The sequence below is a fragment of the Conger conger genome, chromosome 2 (assembly GCF_963514075.1).
Source record: "Conger conger chromosome 2, fConCon1.1, whole genome shotgun sequence".
NCBI lineage: Eukaryota > Metazoa > Chordata > Actinopteri > Anguilliformes > Congridae > Conger > Conger conger.
This window is the reverse complement of record NC_083761.1, coordinates 58,269,326-58,297,303: the sequence shown is the minus strand read 5'-3', so window position 1 is coordinate 58,297,303 and position 27,978 is coordinate 58,269,326. Positions and strand designations below refer to the sequence as shown.

At 44.1% G+C, this 27,978-nt stretch overlaps 1 protein-coding gene and 1 pseudogene across 2 annotated transcripts in view; one reads left to right on the top strand and one right to left on the bottom strand.

Annotated features, from left to right (window-relative positions):
- Positions 1-10,728, bottom strand: part of LOC133121900 (GRB2-related adapter protein-like) — a 14,819-nt gene extending 4,091 nt beyond the window's left edge. The window contains exons 1-4 of one of the 2 annotated variants that reach the window (XM_061231449.1): positions 10,301-10,728; positions 9,892-9,989; positions 9,371-9,490; positions 1,675-1,846 (exon numbers count right to left, since the gene is read on the bottom strand). In XM_061231449.1, coding sequence (XP_061087433.1) covers positions 1,675-1,846; positions 9,371-9,490; positions 9,892-9,989; positions 10,301-10,378 — 468 coding nt within the window. In that variant the 5' untranslated portion in view covers positions 10,379-10,728. The remainder of the gene's footprint in view (positions 1-1,674; positions 1,847-9,370; positions 9,491-9,891; positions 9,990-10,300) is intronic. The other variant, XM_061231450.1, reaches the window with a different exon arrangement.
- LOC133121270 (transmembrane protein 94-like) lies at positions 10,522-27,978 on the top strand (annotated as a pseudogene).

The window sequence follows — 27,978 nt, the reverse complement described above, 5'->3', positions numbered from 1 at the left end:
TGGTCCGTGATCTAATGCTGAATTCGGCGCCATATCTGTTACGATATTTAAGGGACTGCGTACTGGTTTTTTAAACGCATTTCGCTATACGTTGCAATTTCTAGAGTGATCTATTTTCACTATAATACTTATAGACGTTCGCACCACACACACAAATTAGAAGTAGAAATCCCTTCAAAAGTTAATGAATTTGTAGTTGCGCAGGTGCGACCTTTCACCAAGTCCGGAGCCCTGCTTACGTTAACTACCAACCGAATGTTTTGTCATTTTCCCGCGCAGCCATAGAGATAATAAACAACCAATAGCAAAACACGGAGAGGGAAGGACCAGTGTTGCTGAGTGGACATGATCATTAATTATGATTCTTCGCTACCGTTGTAAGTCAACCCAGGAGTGTGCACAGAAATTTGGGGGGGGGCACAAGCAAAAAAAAGGGGCACTCACCCCACCGACATCATTTCCCCATGAAGAAACCACATATTTGAGCTATAAAGAAAATGGGGTGATTCATCAGTAAACTACCAGAACTATGCCGAACCGACCTACTTGCTTCAGTAATTAATTGCATATTTGTAAGTTGTGCATGACGAGATAACGTCGTTTTAAGGATAATCAGACTAACTTTCTTGCTCGCGAGTACCGAGGCTAGAAATGACGAAATTACAGCCTGAAGGTGGCAACTGGCAAGTCCTACTAACCTACTTCATAGTTTTTTTAACGTATATATTACATTAAAAGTAAGTAAGTGTTGTTTAACCGTGATTTTATATACAACCTACCTGAGATTCACCGTAACCGAACTGGGGCTGGGGATGCGGTGTTTTTCAAGACAAGCTGTATTCGGAATGTTGTAAGATACAATATTGATTGATCAATTAAGACAAAACCATTTGGCAGGGGGGTGGAGAGCAGAGTGCTTCTTCATATTGATAAGGTGTATTCTTTCATGGATACTACTATACATTCCTTCTTTATATTTGATAGTATTTCAATAACAAATAAAGAAAAAATAAAATGCAATTAAACCAGCCAGAAAAAGGGCACTTTTTGAGACACTTTTTGAGGGCAAAAGGAGTGCCTGGGTCAACCTCACAATTAAAAAGAAAATGTAAAAATACATTATTTTTTCACATTTACTGTTTGAAGCTCAATACACTCGACAAATCCACTCAACTGAAACCTAAAATCCAAAAATAGGTTTAAGGTTTTCCATTCCCCTTACCAAGACCAGCTGTGCTACAGAAGATACGGACAACTCTGGACATGTCTACCACAAATCTGATTTGGCTGTCAGCCGATCCAATGAATATGGACATATTTCTTTGCTCTCTGTTTTTCTTTTGTATTTGCTTTTGTTTGAAGTTTTATTTTCATATGAATTCACTCCTGTACTACAACTCAAAAATGACATGTAACTGTTTTTCTAAATGCCTTCTTTGCTTGGTTGGAGTTGTTTTTCACCTTTAGGAACTAAAGACTGAGGAAACAAAATGTGCTTCAATCATGATTTCAGACAGATTATTTAAACTGGTATTCAATACAATCAGCACTGAGTGGAACGGCTTAATCTTTCAGCACAACAGTAATACAGGCAGAATGAAGTTCTATATTCAGGCATAGATGGGAATGCATTATGTACCATGTTAAAGGATAGGCCCAGGGATGAACACCTACCCCCTGCGATTGATCCCTGTCTCTCAGGAAGATTGTTCGCTCCTTGGCAATGCTGTTGGTCTTGTAGAAGTCCACCAGCTGGTTGAGGGAGCTGAAGGCCTCGTCCCACACATAGTACTGTCCGGCTCTGTCCTTCAGAATCTTAAAGTGCTGCACGTGGTCCCCATAACTTCTGAGCAGAGATATAGAAGGGACGGGGGGCAGGGAGCATATCATAAATCAGAGAATAGATAGAAACATATGGAGGAGGCATACCCTCCTGACTCAGTTTAGGTCTGCCCTCTAGTATAAACTCACCAGGTGGAATGATGATACAGAGATGTTTGTGCAAATCTACTGAAACTAAAATTGATATATCCCTTCAACCTCCTGTACATCAATTGCCTGAGATAATTAAATCCAGAATCTTTATCCAAGCTATTTTATTGCTTCAACTGAATAGCCTCATTCTAATTACAGAACCTGACTCAGATGTCTGCATCAGAGTAGACATGCATTTTGGTAATTGTTTTCAGGGATTAGCTCTGGGAAATCAACAGAACAAAGAGAATATCTCATAACAAAGACCGTACATATAGTTGATAACTTAATTTGTCCTAAATTATGCTTCTCAGCACCTAGTTTTTTGTTGAAGTGAAAGCCCTTCTTTTTCTATAAATACTCACTTAAACAGGCCAGAACATCCCCTGTGTTCTCCTGCCTCAGAGAGGTTGTAGACCAAGAGCACTGCGCGCAGAGCCAATCTTTTGCCTCCCAGCCATAAGCACAAACTACAGCTGATGTTTAGTGTCTGATTCCGCAGAATGGGAAAGGCTGCCGGCCAGAGGCTGTGAGCGGAGATTACATTGCACCTGTGTTGTCAGGGTGGGTTGTGTTGCCTCCTCCAGGCTCTGAACACTGTCTAATCTCCACGACCCCTCCCAGTAAGCGACAGCCTTCCTCACAATGCCGCACACTGATGTCATGTTTGCCAGACAATTCCTCGGCTGGCTTTATGAAATCAATACCAGGGAAGAGGGGCAGACGGCAATTATTCTGGAGAGATCACACAATGCTCAGACACCTGGGGCCGGCGGATCAGCCGTGTGAATATGACATTGTTAGGGCAAGATTCGTATTCATAGGCTTGTGTTTACTTGTGAGAGTGATCTGTTTCATGTAATCAGTGTAATGAGATAATCTGTTTCAGCATGTCATAAGCCCCAGTCTTACTGTAAACTCAGTGAATGATAAATGTACAGATTTAATTGCACATAGAGCCTTGCATAAATACTATGGGTTTGCCTTACTTTGTACTTTTTTGCACAGTTGCAAAATGTTTTATAAATAAATAAAATAAAATGAAATAAAATATATATACACAGTGGGATCCAAAAGTCTGAGACCACATTGGAAATCTGGGAGTTGTGGAAATATTTTAAAGAAATTAAAGTAACTTCAAAGCTTTGCAAGAACTACTTGAAGACCAAAGAAGAGCATGCAGTCCTGCACAATCCAAAATCACCTGACCTCAACCCCATTCCCAGTGAACATTTATGGGGGCACTTGAAGACTAACAAAAGCCAAGCATTCAGTAACATCACAAGATCCCCTTTGGAACATTGTCAAATAATGCTGGGATAACATGAATCATCAGGTTTTGCACAAATGTGTGGAGTCCAAGACAGCTCAAGTATTTTTCACAGATCAACTTTTCACTCAAAAGAATGCAAAATTTTAATTTGCACTCGTGGTCTCAGACTTTTTGACTCCACAGTATATATGTACATATATATATATATATATTAGTAGTGTAATCTTTTTTAGTACCGTAACAACCATACCCAGGGGGCTCCATTGTCATGTACATGGGCTCTCAGGGCAGCTGAGATCATTAGCAACGCTCCACTAACAAGGTATGTGGCAGCAGGCGTCTGACAGTCACGCTGTCCTCTGTTCAAATGTAATCCCAGGCCAAAACTCCACAGACAGGGTGAAAGAGAAGGCATCTGTGTTTGAATCTGACTGGGCGCTCTGTGTGTCAGCAGTGAATGATCAAAGGTTTCTTTCTGTGCCATATCCGCTGACTCAGCTCTCCCGGGGTCCTGCACCAGAGTGCTGATCTCACGGGGGGCATTGGTCAGGACCAGTCCAATCATTCATCGTTTTACAAGACAAGCTGAAACCGAGGTGTTTTGAGTGGGCAGAACATTTGAAATAAAAAAGTGAAACGTGGTTAAAAACGTGGGAATAGGAGCATTTTTAGGTAACCATTAAAATCCTGTTGCATAAAAGAGCAGCTCTTTTTTTTTGCGAATTTGATTCGCAAATAAGCAAGAACAAACCACTCTGTTGGCATTGGCTTCTCATTGTGTTTTCCTTGTTTTAGTTTCCTGTATTATTATGTATGACTTTTGCATGTTTAAATGAACATTGATACACTGCGTTGCAATTTCCTGACTGTGTTTCCTTTTGCTGCTTGCCCTTCTGTTGTGATTTAAAAAAAAGAGGCTAGACTGTATTTTTAAACACAGACATGTGAACGGGACTGTAGTGTCATAGCCAGAGTTCCGTTGTTATCTTTACCCAAACAACACACAAAGATATGCCTGCGCTAAAATAACAGTTGGCAATCAACTGCGACTCTGTACCTCCTTTTACCATTATCCTTTTTGGTTTATGGAGGTCAGAGACATTGTTTGTGTCCTCTCAGTTCTTGATGCACAGACAATGTAACTAGTATTTCTGGTTCAGAGAGACCGTACTGTCACTGCTGGTCATGATGTCGAAGAGGAAGCTGTGTTTCAAAGAGCAGCTGTGACACTGGCCTGAAACATTCTTGTGGCTCAAACTTCTCTTCTATACTTATAGCAGTTTATCTGGCCTTGTACTGTTCCTGAACCAGGCCTGCGGATCAGTATGGTTAAGATCATGCAGGCGAAAACACATAAACACATCAAAGGTAAGGCAGCCCTGTTAGATAAATTATTTGATAGCAAAACCCAGAGATTGCTCAAGGCCAGTGCTCATGTGAGCAGAGGTAATCAGGCTGGTAGGGGAAAAAGAAATGGTCATGTTGTGATTCGTCACTGACTCAGGGTGGTTAAATAGAGATTAGGGTGTGACGGAGGGAACAGAGAGCATAATGCCGTACATATTTGGATAATTATTGCAGCAGCAGTAATAATATGTCCGGTCTTGTTCCATTTGATTTGGAGGCCAGAAGGAAATGAAATGGTGCCAGTTCAGGAATCTTTCCTGACATGATTTATTGCATGACATGATGTTTACCAAGAGCGAAAGGATGTCAAATTGCACGAGGTTCATTTTCGTTCATTTTCAGATTCAGAGTGATGAAGCCAAGTTTGCGGAATAATAACACGTCTTTACAAGAATTACATGGATTATATTGAAGGCCCTTCAAAAAGCAACATACAAACTGCATGTTTGATTCCCAGAGTAAAATGCATTGGTGCCTGATTGAACCTATTCATAACTCAAATGATAAAATGGCTTGCTACATACAAATGAGAAGAACTTCCTATGCTCCTCTTCTTGACCAAATGGTCATAATAAAAATAATAATAATTTGTTATTTAGCTGACACTTTTATCCAAAGCGACTTACAGACGAAGCAGGGGACGATCCCCACTGGAGGGCCACATTTACCACTAAGGCCCTTACTCAAAGGGCATGATGTGATATGTATCCCACAAAGTAGTCACTTCCTTCACTTGAACTTTTTAAAGCATCATGGAGCAACATAGCAAAAATTGGTACAGGTAAGAACAGTACTGTAATACTGCTATAATCAAGAACCTGCATTCTTCCTCTCCTTATATTTACAATGCTGATTAGAATACTACATTTTCAACTGAGCTGGATATCTTATTCAAAAATAGCTTTCCATTGATTCTGTCCCCCCCAAATTTTTATAATCACTTGTATCACAGCATGATATTAATACATTCATCTCTTGTATTTCAGCTGGAAGAATTTGCAATACAGTAAGTAGTGTAGAACAGATCTCCCTGTGGACTCATCCGTCTGATTTAAGGAGAGCATTGTTTCATATTCACTGTGACTCACCACTGTCTAAGAGCACTGCAGAGCCCATAGACCATTGTTAACCTTTCCCCTGTTCTGCCTAAAATTTAAAAACCTTCCCTGAATGAGCGGCTTTCAAGTATACATCATGTCTGCCATTTCTGCAGACCTTTGGTGCGTGCTAACTGGCTTTTGTCTTCAGTGGGTTTCTACTCCTCCTAGAATTAAACAACGCAGGTGGGTCTCACCAGCAGAGACATGAGGAGGCTTGTGTTAGAGGGATTAAAGCTTTGTGAGCGCTGTAGGTTTAGGAGGGTGTTCCTCATGCACTGCCATGTTGTTAAAGGTCACACCGAGCCCGCTGGTTATGACGGAGCGGAAGGGAGTGGTTCCTCACAGGGTAAACTGTCACTCCCTGGCCTGGCATCCCTTAGATCTGACGGTTGAGCACCGTGGCCCACATAGCAGCAGGTTGATCCTGTGGAGCAGCTTCCATCTCCAGTCATTAGAGACACCTCCCAAAATCACAGGAGAAAGCCAGATGCCATTTTGTGCGCAGGTACATTGAATTATAGCGGGGCGGATCCCTTCTGTAGCTGTTGTTGCTTTGCGGCTCCGCTTGTGTTGTCACTCCCAGTGCAAGAGATGAGAATTGTTTTTCTCCAGTAAATGTGTATGGTGGTCTGTTCATAGCTTGTGTCCCGCTAACCAGCTGCTCTTCGCTGTCATTACCGCTGACCTACTTTTTTCTCACTTTCAAGATCGGCGTGCTGCCTGGCGGGGCGAAGACGAATGACTCCCCAGAATGTTAAATGCACACAGATGCCAACCCGCACAGCGCTACCTTTACTGTCTAGGAGCAAAACCCATTGCTATTCTAGAACAGGATGCCTTCAGAATAAGCATTCGCTGTGTCTGAACTTCACTCGGAAGAATCTGCGAAAACCGTGCGTTAGGTGCGTTAGTCAGAGCCAGCGAGAGACCCTGCTGCAGATTTGACATCACTCACTATCTGCCCACAGGTTCCGCCCTTTTTCATGGCAGCCACACCTGGAAATTTCCTTTGTGGGCTGGGCTGGCTTTTACAGGCAGAGCCTGAAGTCACACCGCATCAGTAGCTTGGTGAGAATGTAGAGCTCACTCTCAGTGAACAGCGTGGCATGAGAAGAAGACCCGCTACAGCCTCTCACCCTGCTATCTCTCTTCATGTCTAATTAATAAGAACACCAAATAAATAATTTCCAGGTGTAAAACAAATGCTGTCTGAAATGGCTCACTATTCACTAATTACTAATGTCTGACTAGTGAATGTCCATATAGTGTCCTACACAGTTTACTAAACTGTGAACAACCAGAACAAGATGGCTGACGGCCAATATAGTTTACTATTTCGGCCATTTCGGACACAACCAAAGTACACCTCAACACCAGATTGATACCAAACACAAACAGACCTTGAAATGTAGTACTGCCATCTGCTGGGAAGCACAAGTATGAAAACCTAGTTGTGATTGTAATCACATCTTCCCTCACAGAAACCCCTCAGTCAAATTCTGGAGAAGCAGATGGTTTTCTTAGAATATTGCAGCTTGCTAAAAAAAAGATTAATATTCACCCAGCCAAGAAAAGTGCTTCGCAAACACACTGTATGTGCGATTGGACGTGCTTAGTATGATTTATGTATGTGTACACTTCAAAACCAAAGGCATTTACAACGTTCGACATGGATATGCATGCATGTGGCAAAGTCTGCCACAACCTTTTCATTGTGTCAAAATGAAAAAAAATTCTTGTCAAAGAATATTATTCTTTTTTGCCTGCTGGACTGAGAATCTAGCAGTCCAGCAGGCAAGATTTATGAAAACATTAGTGGGCACAGCATCAGCAATAATATTCTAAATTATTTAATGCACAAAATAATCACTTAAAAAATGTGACCTTGTAAAACAAGCTTCCAAATAACCTTATTCTGTAGTCATCACAGTCATCTCAAGTGTGACAAATTAATTAATTAATTAGTCATTAATGACACATAATGACTAAGGGAATGGTGCATATTCTGTGGTCAAACCCATAACAGTAGTGCACCCCCCCGCAATGCCTTCAGCGACAGTGTAAGAAACATGTGTTTAGAATGCTGGGATAGAAAAATGTAAGCTGACAAGAGCTGAACTTAGTATTCCAATCTCCAGTGAGGCATTAGGATAATAGCAGCTGTTTTATTTATAACTTCACAGGAAACTGAATGGCTCTGACTGAAAGAGCTGCTCAGCTTCAGTCCGACAGTTCTAAATAGCTTTCAATTGGGTTTTGTTCTGCTTCTTAAACCATAACTTGGTATTCACAGGCTTGTAAATATGCAGATATGCTATACGATATGATATACACCAGGGCTGGACAGAACAGCAGTTAAAGGCCCATAGGGCAAAACAATACCCCGTAGAATATTTCAGAGACATTCATCTGGGAGAATAACCTCAAAATATATGCTAAACCACCCAGAATAATCTTCAGATGATTCTCTCGACTCGATGGACATATTTCCCTCAGCTCCTCAGACGTGCCTGCTAGCCTTGCATGTGAGTCTCCTTTACAGAACACCGAGAAATTGTGTATTACATACATGCTCTTATATACGTGTAGATGTTATTTTTAACTCCCTAGTGAATACTGGAAATCTGGCTTCCCTTGTAATGAGTAAATTTAATCAAAGAGTAAAGGACAACAACACAAACAACGATCCACTAAGTCAAACATGTCAGGCATAACTGAACAGTTAATGAACGTGCCAGCTACAATTTAAACATAGTGCAGGAGGGTTCTGGCCTCACATACTCAAAGAGGATACAACCCACTCAAATGACTGCACTGATGTGAACATCCTGTCACTGAACGCATTCAGCCCTGACTCACTTATTCCTATTGTGCGGGCACAAGGCTAAAATCATTGGTGGTAAATGTGGCAGATACTGTATTTATAAGTGGCTCTGTAATAACCACGCTTCCATTGTGTTATACTGGTTACACGAGGGAGCAACTTTCAGCAATGGAGACACAGGATATAGGTGTCAGGTAGGATACAGAATAGAGGGGCTGGTTACACAGGCACAGGGCCAATAATGCATCAGAGAGGGTGAAAGTCTGCCCTTGTTTAAGCTGCCTCTTGTTATAATTACTCATCAGTGGGAGGGCAGGCCTCCACACCTGGGGCCTACAGAAGTGCATAACAAAACAACAGACAGCCAATACGAATGGTACAGTGGGCAACATGCCCCTACCCAGAACACCCTCTCGCCCAAATCAAGACTCTCCAGCCTGCATCCAATGCTTGAGCAATCCAAAGAATACCAGGAGACTGGAGACAGTCTGACTGCCTTTGGCAAATATCATACATAATCCCTTTTCCAATTAGATTTCATGCCATATTTAATTGGCAGATATGCTCTTCAGAGGAACCCCCCCCCCCCCCCCATGGTTGACATCATATCCTCAGAATAGCAACACAGAGACAGTGTTGCATAGCAAAACAACGACCAGCAGTCAGGCCCCCATTATCCCTGGCACGCTGTTTCTCTCAATGACAAACTGCAGAAAAAACTTTACTGCACCCTTGGTTTTAAAGGAAAATGGACACACTACTGTTTTGTACTCTTGGAGCGGGTGGGCTTACCTGACAGACATGGAGAACTCTCCAGGCGCACTCTCACTCTCCCTGACCAGGAAAGCCCCGCACTCCCTCTGCCGTAACCGACCCTCAGCCACGTTTCTGGAGATCCGGCCAGCAAACCACCTGAGGACACAGCCACACTCAGTCTCCTCATCGCACTATAACATACACATAGTCACACTCAATCTTCTCATTGCACTGTAACATACACACAGCCACACTCAATCTTCTCATTGCACTGTAACATACACACAGCCACACTCAGTGTAACATACACACACTGTAACATACACACAGCCACATTAGTGTAACATACACACACTTTAACATACAGTTACACTCGGTGTAACATACACACAGTCATACTCAGTGTAACACACATACTGTAGCATACAGTCAGTCCCACTCAGTGTAACGTTCACATACTGTAACATACACACAGTCACAATCAGTGAAACTCTGTAACAGACCTTCTGAAGATGACTGACACTGTAAAGCAGGGTTGAGCTGAGGTAGATACTTACATGTGAGGTCTTACATTGATGTAATTCTTGGGCACAAAGCCCCTCCTGCCCATAAGCTCAGCTGTGTACCAGTTTGGGTCATCTTCCATGTTTGTAATCTGGAATTGAAAGACAAGCTGTCAGTAGCCAGCTCTGTCTATCCTACAAGACTATGAACTGTTGTTCTCAGGTACTACTAACATGGCTATACAATATAGAGTGTACTATAAAGACATATTTTCAAATAGTCAATGTAAAGCTTGTTGTAGAACTACCTAAGCTGAAGTTCTAAAGAAGACACTGTATACGATCTGTGAGCAGTTTATCACTGAAATAGAGTTTAACCACGGACATAATTGAGGAAGTATCAGAGGAAGAAAACGGCACACAACCAGTCAAAATCAAATTCTCCAGTCTCCCAGTCTCTTACCTTCAGTATGTCTCCCTTCTGGAAGCTGAGCTCATCGCTCTCCGTGGCTCGGAAAGTGTAGATAGCCAGAGCCTCCATCCTGTGGCCCCGGTGCTGCACTGGAGACCCAGAGAGCGAGAGAACGAGAGCGAGGGAGAGTGCGAGGGAGGGCAGAGGAGAGCTACAGAATCCCCAGCGCCGTCTGAGTATAAGATCTCTGTGTCTCCGAGAAGCCGAGCGCGATGGCGAGGCAGGAAGAGGAGAGTGAGAGCCGCTGCCCTGCAGCTGAGCTGAGCGTCGTCTGTGTGTGTGAAGCAGAGCTGCGCAGGCTGCACGCGCAAATCAATACAGAGCCATGTGTGTCTGAGAGAGAGAGAGAGCGAGAGCCATAGAGAGAGGGTGGGAGAGAGAGCGAGAGAGAGAGAGCGAGAGACATAGAGAGAGGGTGGTAGAGAGAGAGCGAGAGACATAGAGAGGGAGAGAGAGAGGGTGGGAGACAGACAGAGAGGGTGGGAGAGAGAGGGAGAGAGAGAGGGACAGAGAAAGAGACAGAGAGAGAGTGGAAGAGAGAGGGAGGGAGAGAAAAGGAAGGAGAGAGAGAGGGAGAGAGAGAAGGGGAGAAAGAGAGGTGGGGGTAGATGGGGTGCAGCTGCACGTAGAACTGAGAGGCAGGAAACCACAAGGTAAGTGATATATTTAAAACTGCAATAAAAACTTCCCCTGAGCACAGGAGCAAAGCATCAAAGATACCTTCCCACCAGTGAATACATGAATGTGGATATGTGTGTGTGTCCGTGTGTGTGGTGTACTGTATGTCTGTGTGTGTGTAACTATGCTTACATTTAATAAACTGCAGATAAAATGCTCTGAGCAGCACATCTTACAGAATATAAAACATGAATGAAGCCCTGTACGTGTGATTACAGCAGGAGATTGGACCAATGCAGAGAAAAGTAATAAAAACGAGTGTGCAGAATCCTTAAGTGACGGTGTTTAATTCATGGGGTCGCTTTAATAAATTAGCTCTGATCAGAGCTATTATGATCTAGCTCAGGGTTGACTCTGCAGTGATATTCTGTGCATTAGTTAATGAAGTGATGGGTCTCATTGAAGCTGTATGTGGTTAGCTGAGTCTCTGGGGCTTTTGGACACAGGGGATTTCTCTGATGACCTTCTAGAGAAAACCACAGTTCCACTGGGGTGCCTAAGGTAGAGGAAATATAATCCCCTTACGATTATACATTCATTAAAACCTTGCTGGCCTGCCTGAGAGCACAGGTTTTTGGAAACTTTTGCTTGCTTTCATTCGTGACAGGTATAGGAAGAAAGTATGATGAAATCCAAACATAAAATAACTTTTGTGTTTTTTGCCATCATGTGAGAATTAAAACAAAAAATTATTTCTAACACCTTCATACTTTAAGAAATGCCTCTGTCGTTGTGTGTGTCAGAAATCTCCTTTTAAATCTCACTGAAAAAGTGAGAACATGTTATGTTCTGTTGGTCTGTTTTTGTTGATGAATGACACAAAGCTATGTGCTGCACTAAACAGCGTAATGCATTAGGACGGAATGGTGGCGGGCTCAGCAGGAGGCCGTCTGTCCCTGACAGTTTGAGAGCATTGCTTGGAACATTTGGAGATGACATGAGATTGTCTATTCTTGCAGGTTCTTTCTTTGCTCCATTTTGAGTGTGTCGGCTGCCATGCTCTCATTTCACTGGAGAGATTTTGGAAGATATAACACAGATATTTTAGTTAAAGTCCCCTATGAAGGCAAGCTCTGGGACAGCGAATGCGATGCGGTAAGTGCTGCTATCTTCTCATCTGCACAAAGGATGCCTTTGGTTCTTACCTGCTGAAAAGCGAGAGATGGTGACAGGAACAGTAATGAGAAAAGATCTGAGCAAATACCCCTGTTGACTTTTTTGTGTTTAAGGAAAAAAAGTGCTTTTGTTTTCAGACAGCTGTAAGGACAAAGCTGTTTCCGTCTCCTTTGTCTCTATTGCTGAAATAAAACCGTCCATTATACTCTTTGAGGGCCTTATGGCATTACCTATTCAATAGAGAGCACTGGGCACTTACGTTGTGTTGAGTGTCCTCATGGGTAAAGCCTGACCTTGCTCAGTTTTTCCTACTGGGCCTTGGGGGACAGAGGAACACTTGGAGGTGTGACATTGTCGATTTGGGCTTAGTGTCTACAATTCCTATGAGCTCAAGGAAATTAAAAACACAGACGGCAATTATGAGGAACTTATAATAACTTTGAGAGCAATTCATAATTTAGAACAAAGGCCGAGGAATTAACCAGTTCCTGGACAGTAAATCGCCTTGTTGGTTGAGTGAAATGTCTCACTGCTTTTGATACCTGAACAGGGGTGTTTAGCAGACTTTATGGTCAACATCAAAAAGCTGCCAGGAAAAGACTGAAATGAATACTAAAGTCACTCTAACTACTATTTTTTTTCAACAATAAGTAACAATGTGGTGTATTCTCACAAATAGTAATAGAGACCATAATAATGTCCGACCCAATCATCATTGCCATGATCATAATCATCATCAGCATAGGTATGTTAAAATGGCACATACCCGTTTCACGTGTAATTTTTACAACAGTAGGAGATGGGAGAAGACTCACCTCACCTTAACACCATGCATTACAGAAGCTACAACAGAGCCTGATAGTCACAGTCCACTGTTGGGCTTTTTTTCTCTTATGTACGTGAGAATCGTTGCATGGTCACTTGCTCTTGCCCCTGCAGGTTGGTTTGTAGGAAACAGCACGTGTTCCCTGCTGTAAAATCCAGCTATGACCAGCTTGAAATAGCAGCTACTGTTTCAAAACCTAGCTTGAGCTGTTTTTTTCAGCAGGGTTCAATGAAAATACCATGGAAATTGTATGGCATGCACTCCCTGGCTTTTGAAGTTCGCAACAGGCTTCCGTGCTGCATGGACGCATACAGTAAGCTTTTGAGGAATTCATGCTGCTTTCTGTTTCATTGTTCAGTGAGACACATGACGTGTACCACGCATGGTGATTCAGCACATTGGTTGGCACATTGGAAGGAGACTCTCTGGATGTGGTGTGTGTAATGCAGAGTCATGCACACAGACCGCTGGGTCTGGCCTCCGCAGAGGCCTTGACTGCACTGCACACCCAGCTGGCCTCTACCCTGGAGCGGTTCAAGAAGAAGAGAAGGGCAGAGGACACCTGGCAGGCAAGACTGGGGTCTGTGCATGGGCCTGGAGGCAGGGGATGCATAAGCAAGGCACACTAAGGCAACGGCTCGCGAAATACAACCATTTACTTACTCTTTCCCATATCTGTCGATGATCTTTACAGAGAGGGAGGGAGAAAACGGATTGATAAAAAGAAGGGCAGGGCCTCTCCAGATGTTTTTTTGGGTGTTGTTTTCTCCCAGACTGCTTGGCGGAGGAGTTTCCTGCATCACTCTGCGCGCTGGTCTAGCCTGCACTGGCCCGGTGCCCTGCTCATGCTCCTGTGTGCTGTTTCTCTGCTGGGATGCCACACCCTGCTGCTCCCACACAGGTGAGCTGCCTTTCGACACATCACCCCAGGCAAGAACACACCTGTGCACAATGGCATGGTGGAGCAGATTCAGTAACAACACAACTGTGAGCACTTACAAACCACCCCAAATAATGGCTTGTCTCCATACTGGGGCGACATGGCTCAGGCAGTAAGAGCATTCGTTTGGCAGTCGGTAGGGTTGCCGGTTCGATCCCCCGCCCGGGCTGTGTCGAAGTGTCCCTGAGCAAGACACCTAACCCCCAAATGCTCCTGACGAGCTGGTCGGCGTCTTGCATGGCAGCCAATCGCCGTCGGTATGTCGGTGTGTGAGTGTGTGTATGAATGGGTGAATGAGAAAGCATCAATTGTACAGCGCTTTGGATAAATGCCAACCATTTATACAGTGTTAACCACAGCCCTAAACAGTGTTACACATATGCCCTGCTGAAAAAAAAACAGCTGAAGCTAGGTTTTGAAACAGCTGGTAGCTGGTTGACCAGTTAGACCAGTTATACTAAACATGGTTTGACCGTCACAGGCTATGCTTTTAAAAAGCTGGTAGCTGGTATTTTTCACGCTGGTCATAACTGGATTTTACACCAGGGTGGACTGCATTTATATAGTTCTTTAATCCAAAGCATATGGTATCCTGAAGCAGGTAACAACACCCCTGTGCACACACATCACAAATAATGAAACAAATGAATGAAAATCATCATATGCAGAGTATATGTTTACACAAAGCGAAGGCACTTCAAGCAGTTCTTTACCGAGCCTTTGTGGCCGTGCCAGGAGGCTTTATCTTTCACACAGTCATAGTGACTTGGATACAGACACAAACAGCCCAGGCCACGAGAGAACAGGACATCCTGTGGAAGACACACACAATGGAGGGGTGAAATACAAAGCCACAACTGCAGGAAATGCAGGAGCCCATAAGATGTGGGGATGTAGTATGTACAGTGGTGTGAAAAAGTGTTTGCTTCCCGATTTCTTATTTTTTTGCATGTTTGTCACACTTAAATGTTTCAGATCATCAAACAAATTTAAATATTAGTAAGACAACACAAGTAAACACAAAATGCAGTTTTTAAATGAAGGTTTTTATGATTAGGGGAGAAAATAAATCCAAACCTACATGGCCCTGTGTGAAAAAGTGATTTCCCCCTAAACCTAATAACTGGTTGGGCCACCCTTGGCAGCAACAACTGCAATCAAGCATTTGCGATAACTTTCAATGAGTCTCTTACAGCACTGTGGAGGAATTTTGGCCCACTCATCTTTGCAGAATTGTTGTAATTCTGCCACATTGGAGGGCCACAGCATCTCAATAGGATTCAGGTCAGGACTTTGACTAGGCCACTCCAAAGTCTTCATTTTGTTTTTCTTCAGCCATTCAGAGGTGGACTTGCTGGTGTGTTTTTGATCATTGTCCTGCTGCAGAACCAAAGTTTGTTTCAGCTTGAGGTCACGAACAGATGGCCGGACATTCTCCTTCAGGATTTTTTGGTAGACAGCAGAATTCATGGTTCCATTTATCACAACAAGTCTTCCAGGTCCTGAAGCAGCAAAACAGCCCCAGACCATCACACTACCACCACCACATTTTACTGTTGGCATGATGTTCTTTTTCTGAAATGCGGTGTTACTTTTACGCCAGATGTAATGGGACACACACCTTCCAAAAAGTTCAACTTTTGTCTCGTCAGACCACAGAGTATTTTCCCAAAAGTCTTGGGGATCATCAAGATGTTTTCTGGCAAAATTGAGACGAGCCTTAATGTTCTTTTTGCTCAGCACTGGTTTTCGTCTTGGAACTCTGCCATGCAGGCCATTTTGGCCCAGTCTCTTTCTTATGGTGGAGTCATGAACACTGACCTTAACTGAGGCAAGTGAGGCCTGCAGTTCTTTGGATGGTCTTTTGTGACCTCTTGGATGAGTCGTCGCTGTGCTCTTGGGGTAATTTTGGTCGGCTGGTCACTCCTGGGAAGGTTCACCACTGTTCCATGTTTTCGCCATTTGTGGATAATGGCTCTCACTGTGGTTCGCTGGAGTCCAAAAGCTTTAGAAATGGCTTTATAACCTTTTCCAGACTGATAGAAAGTAATTGAGATCTTTCTCATTTGTTCCTGAATCTCGGCATGATGTCTAGCTTTTGAGGATCATTTGGTCTACTTCACTTTGTCAGGCAGGTCCTATTTAAGTGATTTCTTGATTGAGAACAGGTGTGGCAGTAATCAGGCCTGGGTGTGGCTAGAGAAATTGAACTCAGGTTTGATAAACCACAGTTAAGTTATGTTTTAACAGGGGGGGCAATCACTTTTTCACACAGGGCCATGTAGGTTTGGATTTCTTTTCTCCCTTAATAATAAAAACCTTCATTTAAAAACTGCATTTTGTGTTTACTTGTGTTGTCTTTGACTAACATTTAAGTGTGACAAACATGCAAAAAAATAAGAAATCAGGAAGGGGGCAAACACTTTTTCACACCACTGTATATCAAAAATATTAGCCATAATCCAAATGGAGAAATAATAACTATTGAGGGAAATCCTGTGATGGATATTATAGTGAGCACGGTATATGTTGGCACTTTCATTCAAAACAGCAAGTTTTGAACCTCAATATCTCTCCCGTTTCAAAATCATCTCAATGCCATTTCACATGTCTACGACAATGGCAATGGGCTCGTCAACGACTTATTTTGGTATTGCTATGTTAAAACATGAAGACTTTTTTGTGCAACAATAACTCAATGTTAATTCCGCTCCCACCAGAAGTTAATGTCCGTTCAATGGTAGTTTTTCTCTTAAGGAATGTGGTTTATGCTTATGGTCTTTTGAGGCTTTCAGCAAATGCAAACATTTTACTTAAAATGTTTTTTTTGTTGTGATTAATACAGTATTTGATTGCATAGCTTATAACAGAAATATGAGGATAAAAATGTCAAGTAGAAAAATGAAATGTATTTCAGAAATACAAACTCATGCATGTGGTCAGGCACAAGATGAATGTCGATCTCACCAGTCATTCTTTCCTATCGGGGCGACATGGCTCAGACAGTAAGAGCAGTCATCTGGCAGTCGGAGGGTTGCCGGTTCGATCCCCTGCCTATGTTTAAGTGTCCCTGAGCAAGACACCTAACCCCCAAATGCTCCTGACGAGCTGGTCGGGGCCTTGCATGGCAGCCAATCGCCGTCGTTGTGTGAGTGTGTGTATGAATGGGTGAATGGAGAAGCATCAATTGTACAGCGCTTTGGATAAAAGCGCTGTATAAATGCCTGCCATTTACCATTTACCATGTATCAGAATATTTTGTAGCAAAGAATGTCTAAAGTTATCCAAGGAATTGTTACACTGTTCATGATTATTAAATCTGGAGTGGACCTTCACTAAACTTCCACCCATTTCCAAAGGCGAGTCCCTCTAAGAAGATGGCGTGTCATAGTCTATGATGGGTCTGTTTTCACATAAGGAGACATCACAGGAATGTGCTCCCTCCTCTCCTGCAGTGATGGCACAGCCCTGGTGGGGGGGTGCGGCCTCCTGCTCCTCCTGCTGGCGGGGCTGGCTGCCATGGTGCAGCAGCAGTGGGTGAAGAGGGAGGAGATCCCCCGCAGACTGCAGGCCATCCTGTCCACCATTCAAGGTGAGCCTCCCACAGAGAACCCTCTCCAAGAGCCAAACTTACTGGCAGCTGTGGGTGTGTGGCTTGTTAGAAATCCCCTGTTCGACATCGAGCATTGAAATATATCGATGCAAAAATAAAGTCCACAGACTGCTCAAAAAAAAGGTGCCAGCAGCCATACCGTCATACGCCCTTCCTGTGGTGTGGGTGTTACACAGGTGGGTGTTACACATTGGTGACAGTTATGATAACTTTCCCCCTGGTCACTGTAAAGTGTGTTGAGTTTGAGAAAAGTGCAATATAAATGGAAGGAATCATTATTATTAAAAAATGTGTTCAAAGAGTAAAGACTACAAAGAGCAACCTCTCACCTGGTTGGTTGAAAAAGGGTATTAAGGGTAAAACGGATAGCTGTTTGCTAATAATATTAAAATAAATAATTGATTACCCACATAGTCATTATTACAATCGATGCCATGCAATTTCCTCAGTATGTTATTACAATGTACACAGATGCCTAATATTTCACACACAGCAGATAGACGCGTCCTGTGTTTCAGACTACCTGAGGCATCCCCAGGCACACTACACGCAGGGCTGTGTGGAGCTGTTCTGCCAGCCCTCCCCTGCCATCTCCCTGCAGTGGACCTATCGAGATGGCCACCTGGTCAACCTGCCTGTGATTTTACTGGTGGAGGGTGACATCATCGCCCTGCGGCCTGGGGCGGAAGCCCCCACAGAGCTCAGGGGCATCCAGGTGAAAGTGGGGCCCTGCTCACCGTGTAGATCAGTACCACCGGCACTATACAACATGCTGCACTACTGTTAAGTGCTCAGGGGCCTGTATGACGATGCAGGGTTACTGAATTAGCTGGCAAATGCACTGAGTAAAACCCAGAACCCTCCCAAAACTGGAACATGGTCTTGAGTAGGGTTTTTCAGGGTTTTACTTTTACAGTAATCTTGCTTTGTGATCCAGGCCTCAGGCTTGCCTCTGTCTAAAATCTGTATGATAAACAGGAAGAGGGACATGTGGTCCTCTCCCACAAAGATGTCTTCAGCCACCTCTCGTCTCCACCTTCCCCATTGGACAGCGAAAGGCCTCGTCTACACCATCTGCTCAAACCACAGCTCTTCAGGGTGACCAAGACACCAGCAGTAGACACTGTGCAGTGAGTCTCAGTCAAATCCAGAGAGTGTGTATTTTTGTGTGTGGGGGGGTGGCAATGTAGCATAACTGTTATGGACCTGGGCTTATAAATCAAATTTACAGGTTTGTATCCCTAAGCAAGTGAATTAACCTGAATTGCCCCAGTAAAATATCAAGCTGTACTATATGAATGGAGAGGATGTAAAAGCTAGTTGTGTGATATATATGTGTTTGTGGATGTGAGGTCCGGTCAGTGCATCTGAGCTTTGCGTATCTCTACTCAGACGGTGTTTAGAGTTGGGGGGGCAGCGTCCTGTCTCAGTGCTCGACAATGAACGTTTTACTGTACAGAGTCTGCTGGAGAGATGGCTGGCTCCATTGGTTCTGGTGAGCCTACCTAAGACCTACACAACAAACCGATTGACATGGATTCATTTATATATTATCAATATATAAAAACTGAAGAGAATGCACGTATAAATATCTGATCATAGAAGAATATTTCCTATTATATTTTTTATATTAATGGGTTGCCCTCATGCTGTCTGTTATGCTTGAGAGGATTCCCAAGGTGTGCCACACCACAGTTTCCGTGCTGTCCTGTGCAGGTGCTGTTGTTACTGCTAAACCTTGCATGGTACCTCCTGGGTGCCCCAGGTGTCGGACCCTGGCCTGTGACACTGCTGCAGCTGCCAGTGAGCCATTCTCTCTCTCACCTACTCTCTTTTTCTCTCTCTCACCCTCTCTCTTTCTCACTCAAGCACACACTCGCTTTATGCAGCACAGATTGAATCAGACGCTCCTCATAAATGTTTAATGCTTTGACATGCCAAAGGTGGTGAATGGTCCCTCTATGTTCATAGGTGAATGGGGTTCTGCCACTGTTGCCCCTGGCCTTCCCCCTGCTCTGGCTGCAGGTCTGTTTGTGTGGTGAGGTCTGGGTGTTCAGTCAACTGGGTACCCAACCTCAAGGCTGGAGGGTGAGTAACATTTACCAGAACACTCTGAGGCAGTTTGTCAGCTGGATAAGTATGCTGGGGCAGGTCACCTCTCACTGTGATGTCACTGTGTCACATTAGGTGTGGAGTTTTACCTGTCGCGCGTTCATAGCAGTGCTGTGTGGGAGATCCCCTGCACTCTGCCACACTGCCAGCCTCCTACACAGCCTGGGTTCAGTCACGGTAAGACCAGGCGGACTTTATACCCTGCGGCTGTTATGCTTGCATTTTCATTGTTAGACAAACACACTTATCCAGAATGACTCGCACAGCTTTTGTTCTTTATATACAAACCATTCATACGGCTGGATATTTACAGAAGCGATTCAGGTTAAGTACCTTGCTCAAGAGCACTGCAGCAGTGCCCCACATAGCAGTTCCCTAACCATTGTGCTTCACTGTGATCCAGACAGTTATAAAACCTTTATTCTCTTTATGTCCTAGTTGTTTCTAGAGTCCTCACTTGCTGTGTGTGCGTGTGTGTGTGCGTGTGCATGCGTGTGTGTGGCTGTGTGTGCAAGCTCAGGTATTGTGCTGTGTGGACAAGCAGGGTGTTCTATCCTGGCCCAGTCCAAACCCAGAAAAAGTCCTGTTCTTCAGCAAGTCCTTGAAACACAGTGGAAAGAAAGCTGGAATGGATCCCAAAAAATGCACTCAGCAGGTGAGAGCAGCGCTGCTGAAAGGGGACTGTAGTCGCGGCCAAGCTATTCTCCAAACTGATGCTGGACTGCTTTCCCTGTGCGATGACCAGACGTTTTGCCCATTTCGCAGCCCTGCTCCCCGGCCCAGGGCTCCAGTGTGCTGGAGCTGCTGAGCCTGTCGCTGGGCAGGGGCACGGACACGCGGGTACAGTTTGACGACTCCCACTGGCAGCTCCACAGTGACTCCCTGCGCCCCCTCGGCCTGGCCCTGCAGCTGGCCACCTGTGACCCTGCGGTGGTGGCCATGTTGTGGTGCCAGGCTGACCACCTTACCCATGCCGCACTGCTGAAGAGCCGACCGCAGTGCCAGCCCGTGTGCCCGCCCTGGGGGCTGAACGAGCTGGCCAGGATCCTGGGTAATGACACTGCACTCCATATCAGAGCACCGTTCATGAAGTTGGATAAAATACTTGGTCAAATGAATGCCCTTGGCAAATAGATTTTAGTGCTCAGGGGTGAATTCACCAAGAATGAATTATGCCTATGTGAGTCTGCAGTAAGCTAGGAATTGCATTCAAGTCACTTAATTCGTTATTACACCATAAAGGTAATTATGCAATCTTTCTATAAAGGACATGGTATTATAACACTACCCACAGGACACGCAATGGCAAGCGGCATATGCAAACACAAAACCAAAAGGTTAAAAACGTAAACATGCCCTTGACTATTCTCTGCAATCATCATGCACAAGTAGGATGCCGAGGAATAAACAATATCATTTAAATGCCTTTAAAATGTAATAACTGCACAATAGTTTCATACAGGCAACCAACTTTGTTACTGTCAGCTTTCTGGCTCTCTTGATATTCTTTGGGTAATCATGCTGCACGATTAACATACAGTAGTGTGGCCAAATTTTTGCACCTCACTACAGACATTCAATATGTCTATTTAACTAACCTCTAATGAGTCTCCTTATTCTTCTGTAAAATTCTAGAAGTTCACATTTATGGTAACATACTTTATGTACCAATGGCAAAGGGGCACTACGCTGAGAATTATTAACTTTTACCTATTATTGCAATAAACCACATTTCAGTTTCATGGCCTTGGTATGGTCCAAAGGAGACTATTAAAAGTGCTTTTAATTAGAGAATGCCAATGCAGCACCAGCACTGAATTACATTTAGGGCTGTGATGGGTCAAATTGGGCCAGGCGGGAGAAAAGCATAGGGAGTTAGCAGGAATGTATTTTTCTTCTGTAGCCTGAAAGGAACTCTGATATTCCTCAGGATAATGGGCAGATGCTTCCTGATGATTCGACATTTTAATCTTTCCGGAATTCTGATTCAGACTGAACTATTCCCACAAAGTGATTCAAAACAATGGCTGCATGTTCTCTCTGAGTTGGCCATTGTAGCTTTTCTTTAGTCTTAAGAGGCCATTTTTTTCTCATTGGAATGCACTGAAAGTGAAATCAGCAACAATCAGCATTTCCAGTTATGGGCGTCATCCTGAACCAGTGATGTATTAGAACCAGAGGCTGCAGTTGATGAATAATCACTCACTGAGCTTCTTGGATTTCAATGGTCCTCTCTGTGCACGACAAGACTGTCTGTGAAGAAACATAAACAAAACTGTTGAAATCCTATCTGTAATGTTATACTGTAGCCCACTTTCGAATGATTATAGCGATAACTTGTATAAATCACTTACTTTGCTAAGGGCATTATCCACATTGTGTAATACATAGCTTTTACACAGTAATGCAAACAATAGGATATGTCCTGAAGCAATTCAGTTCCCTTCTCATGGGAACAGCATTGTGCCTTTGTGGATTCAATCCCACAACATTGTGGTCAGGCCAGTTCCTCACGGAGGCTCACGGTTTCGCTCTCTGTTCTGCCGTGTACGATGCAGGGTTCAGGTCATCAGCCCAGGAGCCCTATCAGCAGAGGATGAACGTAGCCGCGTACTCCCTGCCCACCCTGCCCTGCGATCAGGACTCTCCCCTCTGGCAGTCACAGCAGGTCTCCATGAGCAGACAGCCCTTCTCACATGTCATGGGTCTCCTGGTGCAGGATAGCCGCTCAGGTGCGTTCAGTCTCTGTGTCATCTGGACACCAAAGGTCCCTTCAACACAAGTCTCTGCCATCATGTTCTGCATATTTTCTTCAGAGTTCTATGAAACAAGCCAACTGGGTAACTTTAACATTGTGGAGATTTTGCATGAGATAAATCAATATAAGCAGTAATAACATTTGCCTGGTCCCTCCTTTCAGTGAAATCGCACCTCGAAATAGATCAGCCTGCCTTCTCTGAATTTGCGGATGGTTTTGTGCGGATGTGTGCAGCCCGGTGCAGTCAGTGGTTGTGGCCGGACAGTCTGAGCACTGCACAGCAGGATGTTGTTGTGCACGTGCTCAGTGTCTTCGCTCACTCTGCAGGACAGCTGCAGCTCTTCTCCTATGGCTCTGCTGACATAGTCCTGGGAGCGTGCACTGAATTCTGGGATGGCGAAGACCTCCAGCCTCTTGCAGATTCCGACAGGTGTACAACCTCATTTGTTTTCATACAAGGCTTCAGTGCTTTCTGACTTCCTAAGTGAGAACTGATTCATTCATAATCTTTCCCACCTTTAGGAAAAAGGTCCTGGATTTTTACCAGCGGTCCTGCATGGCGGGTCACTGCCTGGCCTTGTCATTCAAACCCATTCTTGATTCCCTGGACCCAGAGATCGATGGAAAGTGTGTTGAACTGACGCAGAACACACATCCTGAAACCATACAATTCACAGGCAAGACCATACCACAAACCACATCCTTCCGCCTGCCGCCTCCACACGTTTCGGCTCGCTCATGAGCGACTCATGTGAATTGGCGGTGAATAAGTGAAACAGTAACAATAGTTGACGGTGCTGGCAGTGAGGCTGGGTGTTCTCTGATGTGCAGGTGAGGACACAGAGGAGCATTATACAGGCCCACAGGACCTCCTACTCTCCCTGAGACAACACGTGTTCCTTGGCCTGGTGTCCTCCCAGTACCAAGCCCAGCCCGACATGGTCCGGCTCATTGCAGGCCTCGATAGTGCTTGCATCCGCTTTGTATATTTTTCTGCAGAGGAAGAGGTCAAGAGCAAGGTGAGGCCCCCTGAAAAAGGACGGTTGAGGAATTGTTTTCATCCCCGAAGAGGAAGCTGAAAAGTCTCTTCATAAGAAACCACAATTGAGCAGATTTCTGTTGTAAAAGGACTTTGCTGCCCCCATATGGTTAATTACAGAAAGGAAAATGCAATGAAAATGCAACAGCTCATTCACATTCACATGCGCTCATGGTGAGAAGTTATTTAGCGCTTATTTAGCTAATTTTCATACAGAAACCTGTTAGGGCACAAATTGTTGTGGTTGAAGGGGATATTTTTTAGGATATGTTTTCCAGTGTAGGGCTGGGTTCAGTGCTGATCCTGTAGTGTTCAGGGCTCCTGTCTGTCTGGTTTTAGGCATTTGCTGAGAAAATGGGTCTGGAGACAGGCTGGAACTGCCACATCTCTCTGCAGTCTGAACATTTCCCCCTGGACCCAGAGAGTCTGGAGGACAGTGAGATACATGGGGGCAGAGATTTGGGTGGAGGTGAGTCTGCCATGACGCAATTCAATTCAATTCAATTTCAAGTTTGGCACCTTGCAACACAAATTGACCCAAAGCAGCTTTACATAAATTCCAGGTTTTAGACCCTTTCAGAACACGCCTAGGTCAACAGTGGCAAGGAAAAACTCCCTCAGTAGCAGGAAGAAACCTTGAACCCGGCTCAGAGGGGGAGCCCATCTGCTTCTGGACAGCACTGGGCAGACAAAGAGTTAAACAAAATTAAAGCTTGGTTACGGAACAGTGGCTGTAGAATCAGCAGTTCTGATAACTATATGAATTAACTATATCTTTGAATTCTCAAAGATATATGAATTCTTTTGAACATCTCTAGGGGAGTATCACCTTGGTGAAGAGACAAGGCAGATGGAGCGGACAGCCACCAGAGTTCTGGATAGGGAAGGGGCCTGTCTACTTGGAGACTTGAACAGGGTGAGAGAGATCTGCCTAAAGGCAGAGCCATGCTCCACTGTACTCAATGGGTTATGCAAGCACTACTTTCACCCTCAGCGCAACTACATTTGTGAGTGCCTAAATCCTGAGAAGCTTACAGTGCAGAGCTATGCAGCGCATGTTTACTGATGCAATTCATGTTGAGTACCCCTCTCAAGAGTCTAATAGCAGCACCCCCACTGAGTTCTGATCCTCCAGCCCCTGCTCTACTCTACTGCATAATTCTGTGTGTATTCTGTGTTTACAGGCAAAGCTTCCTAAGGGAATTGAGAATGTGCGGCCTCACCTGAAAAGCATTGACAATGTGCCTCTACTCGTCCCTCTCTTCACTGACTGCACCTCTCAGAGTGAGGAGGATTCATAGAGTTCCTTTCTCATGTACAGGATGTGTGTGATATGTACACTCAGTGGCCAGTTTATTAGGTAGACCTGTACACTAGCTTGTTAATGCAAATATCTAATCAGCCAATCGTGGCAGCAACTCAATAGACAAAAGCATGCAGAGATGGTCAATTCTCCAGAGTTTACAGAGAAAAAAACATCCAGTGAGCGGCAGTTCTGTGACAGTAACTCAAATTACGATGCAACAGTGGTATGCAGAAGAGCATCTCTGAACACACAACACATCGGACCTTGAAGTTGATTGGAAGACCAATAAGTCTAATAAAAAAGGCTAATAAAGTAGTCACTGGGTGTACTATATCTGAACTGTGTCTGTCCACATATCTGCTCTGACTATTTTTGAACATGTGCAGCCATGTGTGAAATGGTGCAGATCATGCAGGAGAATGGAGAGGTGGTTTGCTGCCTGGGAAGCTGCTGGAACGTTAACAACAACGGCGTGTTCCTGCAGAGCGATGTCAGGTAACAGAAACAGGCCGCCTTCTTCAGCGGTGAGCATGTAGATTTAATTTGTTTACTTGCCATTGTGTCAATCACAAGTCAGTTAAGGTAAGAAGGAACATGTTACTGTTGTTCTGGTTGCTTCTCTGCTCTGTAGCATTGCTCTTGAGCCTCTCCTGCCTTCCTGCTGCTGGACCGGTCCAGATAAACCTGCTCCTCTGGCATCTCAGTCCCATTGCACCCCCATTTCCCAAGCCCACCTCTCCAGTGCTCTCTGTGGGCTGCCCTGTACTGTCCAGTTAGGCCCACAGGACAACAGCACCATCATCCGACTTATTAAACAGGTTAGAGCCATCTCCACACACACAGACACACATTGCATTACATTACAAGGCATTTAGCAGACACTCTTATCCAGAGAGATGTACAACAAAGTGTAGATCGAACACAGAGACAAGTGTGAAGAGGACCCTAGAGGACAGTACAGTTCTGAGTCCTAGTGTGACCATACAGATACAATTGGAACCCTTGAAGAACACACATGCACATACTTACACACACACATACAATTATCCTGTATTTTATAATTTGTCTGCTATACCCAGGCTCGCCATTCAACAGCTGGCATCAGGAAATGCTTCCTGTTCCTGTTGCAGTGCCAGCTGTCCCTCGTCCTCATCCAGGTGTGACATTATCACTCTTACCTTTCCATAAAGATTTAATGTGCAGTCCATTTGTGTGAAATTGTTTTCCTTTTACTTTAATTAGCAGATTTGAGATTATGGGATAGACAAACATATTGAGTAGCTACTGCATAAGCTTCTGCAGCTGATCTATATGAATTTATACTGTATACAGTCAGTGTGATCAGCAAAGGCACATCATTCCAAGTGTGTACCTGTGAGGAGTTAATTTTATCTGCACAGATCCTCTCCTGTGCCAAACTGAATTTGTCTCTGCACAGGTCCTTGCCTGTGTGTGTCAGCTCCCTCCTCCCCTTGGCACAAGTGATGTTCTATTTCTTTCCTGCCTCTACTTCCCAGTAATCAGGTAGGATTCACACGAAAAAGCATGCAATAACATGAGCTATTCATTATTGTATGCTATTTAAACTTCAGAAACATCCGGAACAAGTGTGAATGCACTTTCATGAGTGGTAGGAAGTATGACTGATCTTCATTGTTCACAATGCCCCTGCCCAGCTACTTACAGTAATGCTTCCCTGTGGTCCTCAACATTAATTTTACAGCCATTTCAACCATATATAGCTTCTATTTCATACATAATTGATTTAATCTCTGCCAGTCTGGACTCATTACCATACAATTTAGGTGTATAACTTTTTTGGGGGGGGAAATTCCTGTATGGCCGAATCACATACGTATGTCTCTGTGACCGTAATTCCCCTCTTTCCCCCTTCCTTCCTGAAAATTCCTCATCCCTGTTTGACTTCCTGTCTTTCTAGTGTGTCCCTTCTGGGCAAGCCTTCAGACAGCACTATTATGAAAGTGCCAACTGGAAAAAATCTGCGCTTCCTACCAAAGTAGGTCATTTATCATTCCCAGAGAGTGAGAAAAATTTGCTGACATGTAATAATTTGTATCCTTTGATAGCCCTGTTCATAGCTAAGGTATTTAGCACCCTCTGAAAGAATAGTAAATTATAATGGAAGGCCAAGTGTAATTTAACTGGATAAAATATCAATATGCAATGACAACAGTTGATAAACAGGGCATTATATGATTAAATTCAATTTCCCTTTCTTCCTTATCAGACTCTGTGGTTCTTTGTGCTTTACTTCCTGGTGAAGTTTGGTCTGACTGTCTGCATCTACATGGCCTGTTTTGGCTTCATCCTTCATGGCTTCTGTCTGGAGATTAACCACAAAGATGACTCCATGTGTCACCCAGTGGCCCTGCTGATGTGAGTTCTGGTCATGTGAGGTAGAGAGAATGAGGGCATCATACAGTACGTACACTCAGTGAGCACTTTATTAGGTATTTATTAGACTTTTTTAGATTTATAGGTGTTGTGCTGATGTAGCCTATCCACTTAGAGGTTTGACACATTGTGTGTTCAGAGATGGTCTTCTGCATACCACTGTTGTAATGCAAGGTTATTTGCATTACTGTCACCATACTAGTCAGCTTCGACCAGTGTGGCCCTTCACCTTTGACCTCTCTCATTAACATCTTTTTGCCTGCAGAACTGATGCTCACTGGATATTTTCTGTTTTTCACACCATTCTCTGCAAACTCCAGAGACTGTTGTGCGTGACAATCCCAGAAGATCAGCCATTTCTGAGATACTCAAACACCCTGTCTGGCACCAACAATCATTCCATGGTCAGAATCACTTAGATCACATTTCTTCCATATTCTGACATTTGGTTGAACCTCTTGATCACATCTGCATGCTTTTATGCATTTAGTTGCTGCCACATGATTGGCTGATTAAATATTTGCATTAACAAGCTGGTGTACAGGACCACGTAATAAAGTTACCACTGAGTGTACACTACCTGTGTGTGTGGAAACACTGAGAGTGTCAGAACTGTGCAGTATGACCTGCACATAGCAGTCCTTCAGCCCTCAGAGAAAGAGCACCCAGTGACGGGCCATTATCTGTGCTGCAGGAACTCCAGTGACTTCTCCCCCGACTGGTTTGGAAAGCACTCCGATGGTCTCGCTCTGGCCCAGAAAACCATTGCCTTCTTCATTTTACTGAATGCCAGTGAGTGTGAGAGGTCATTGAGCTCTGACCCACCATCTATCACAATCCTTCAGTTTATTCTGAGGAATGATTAG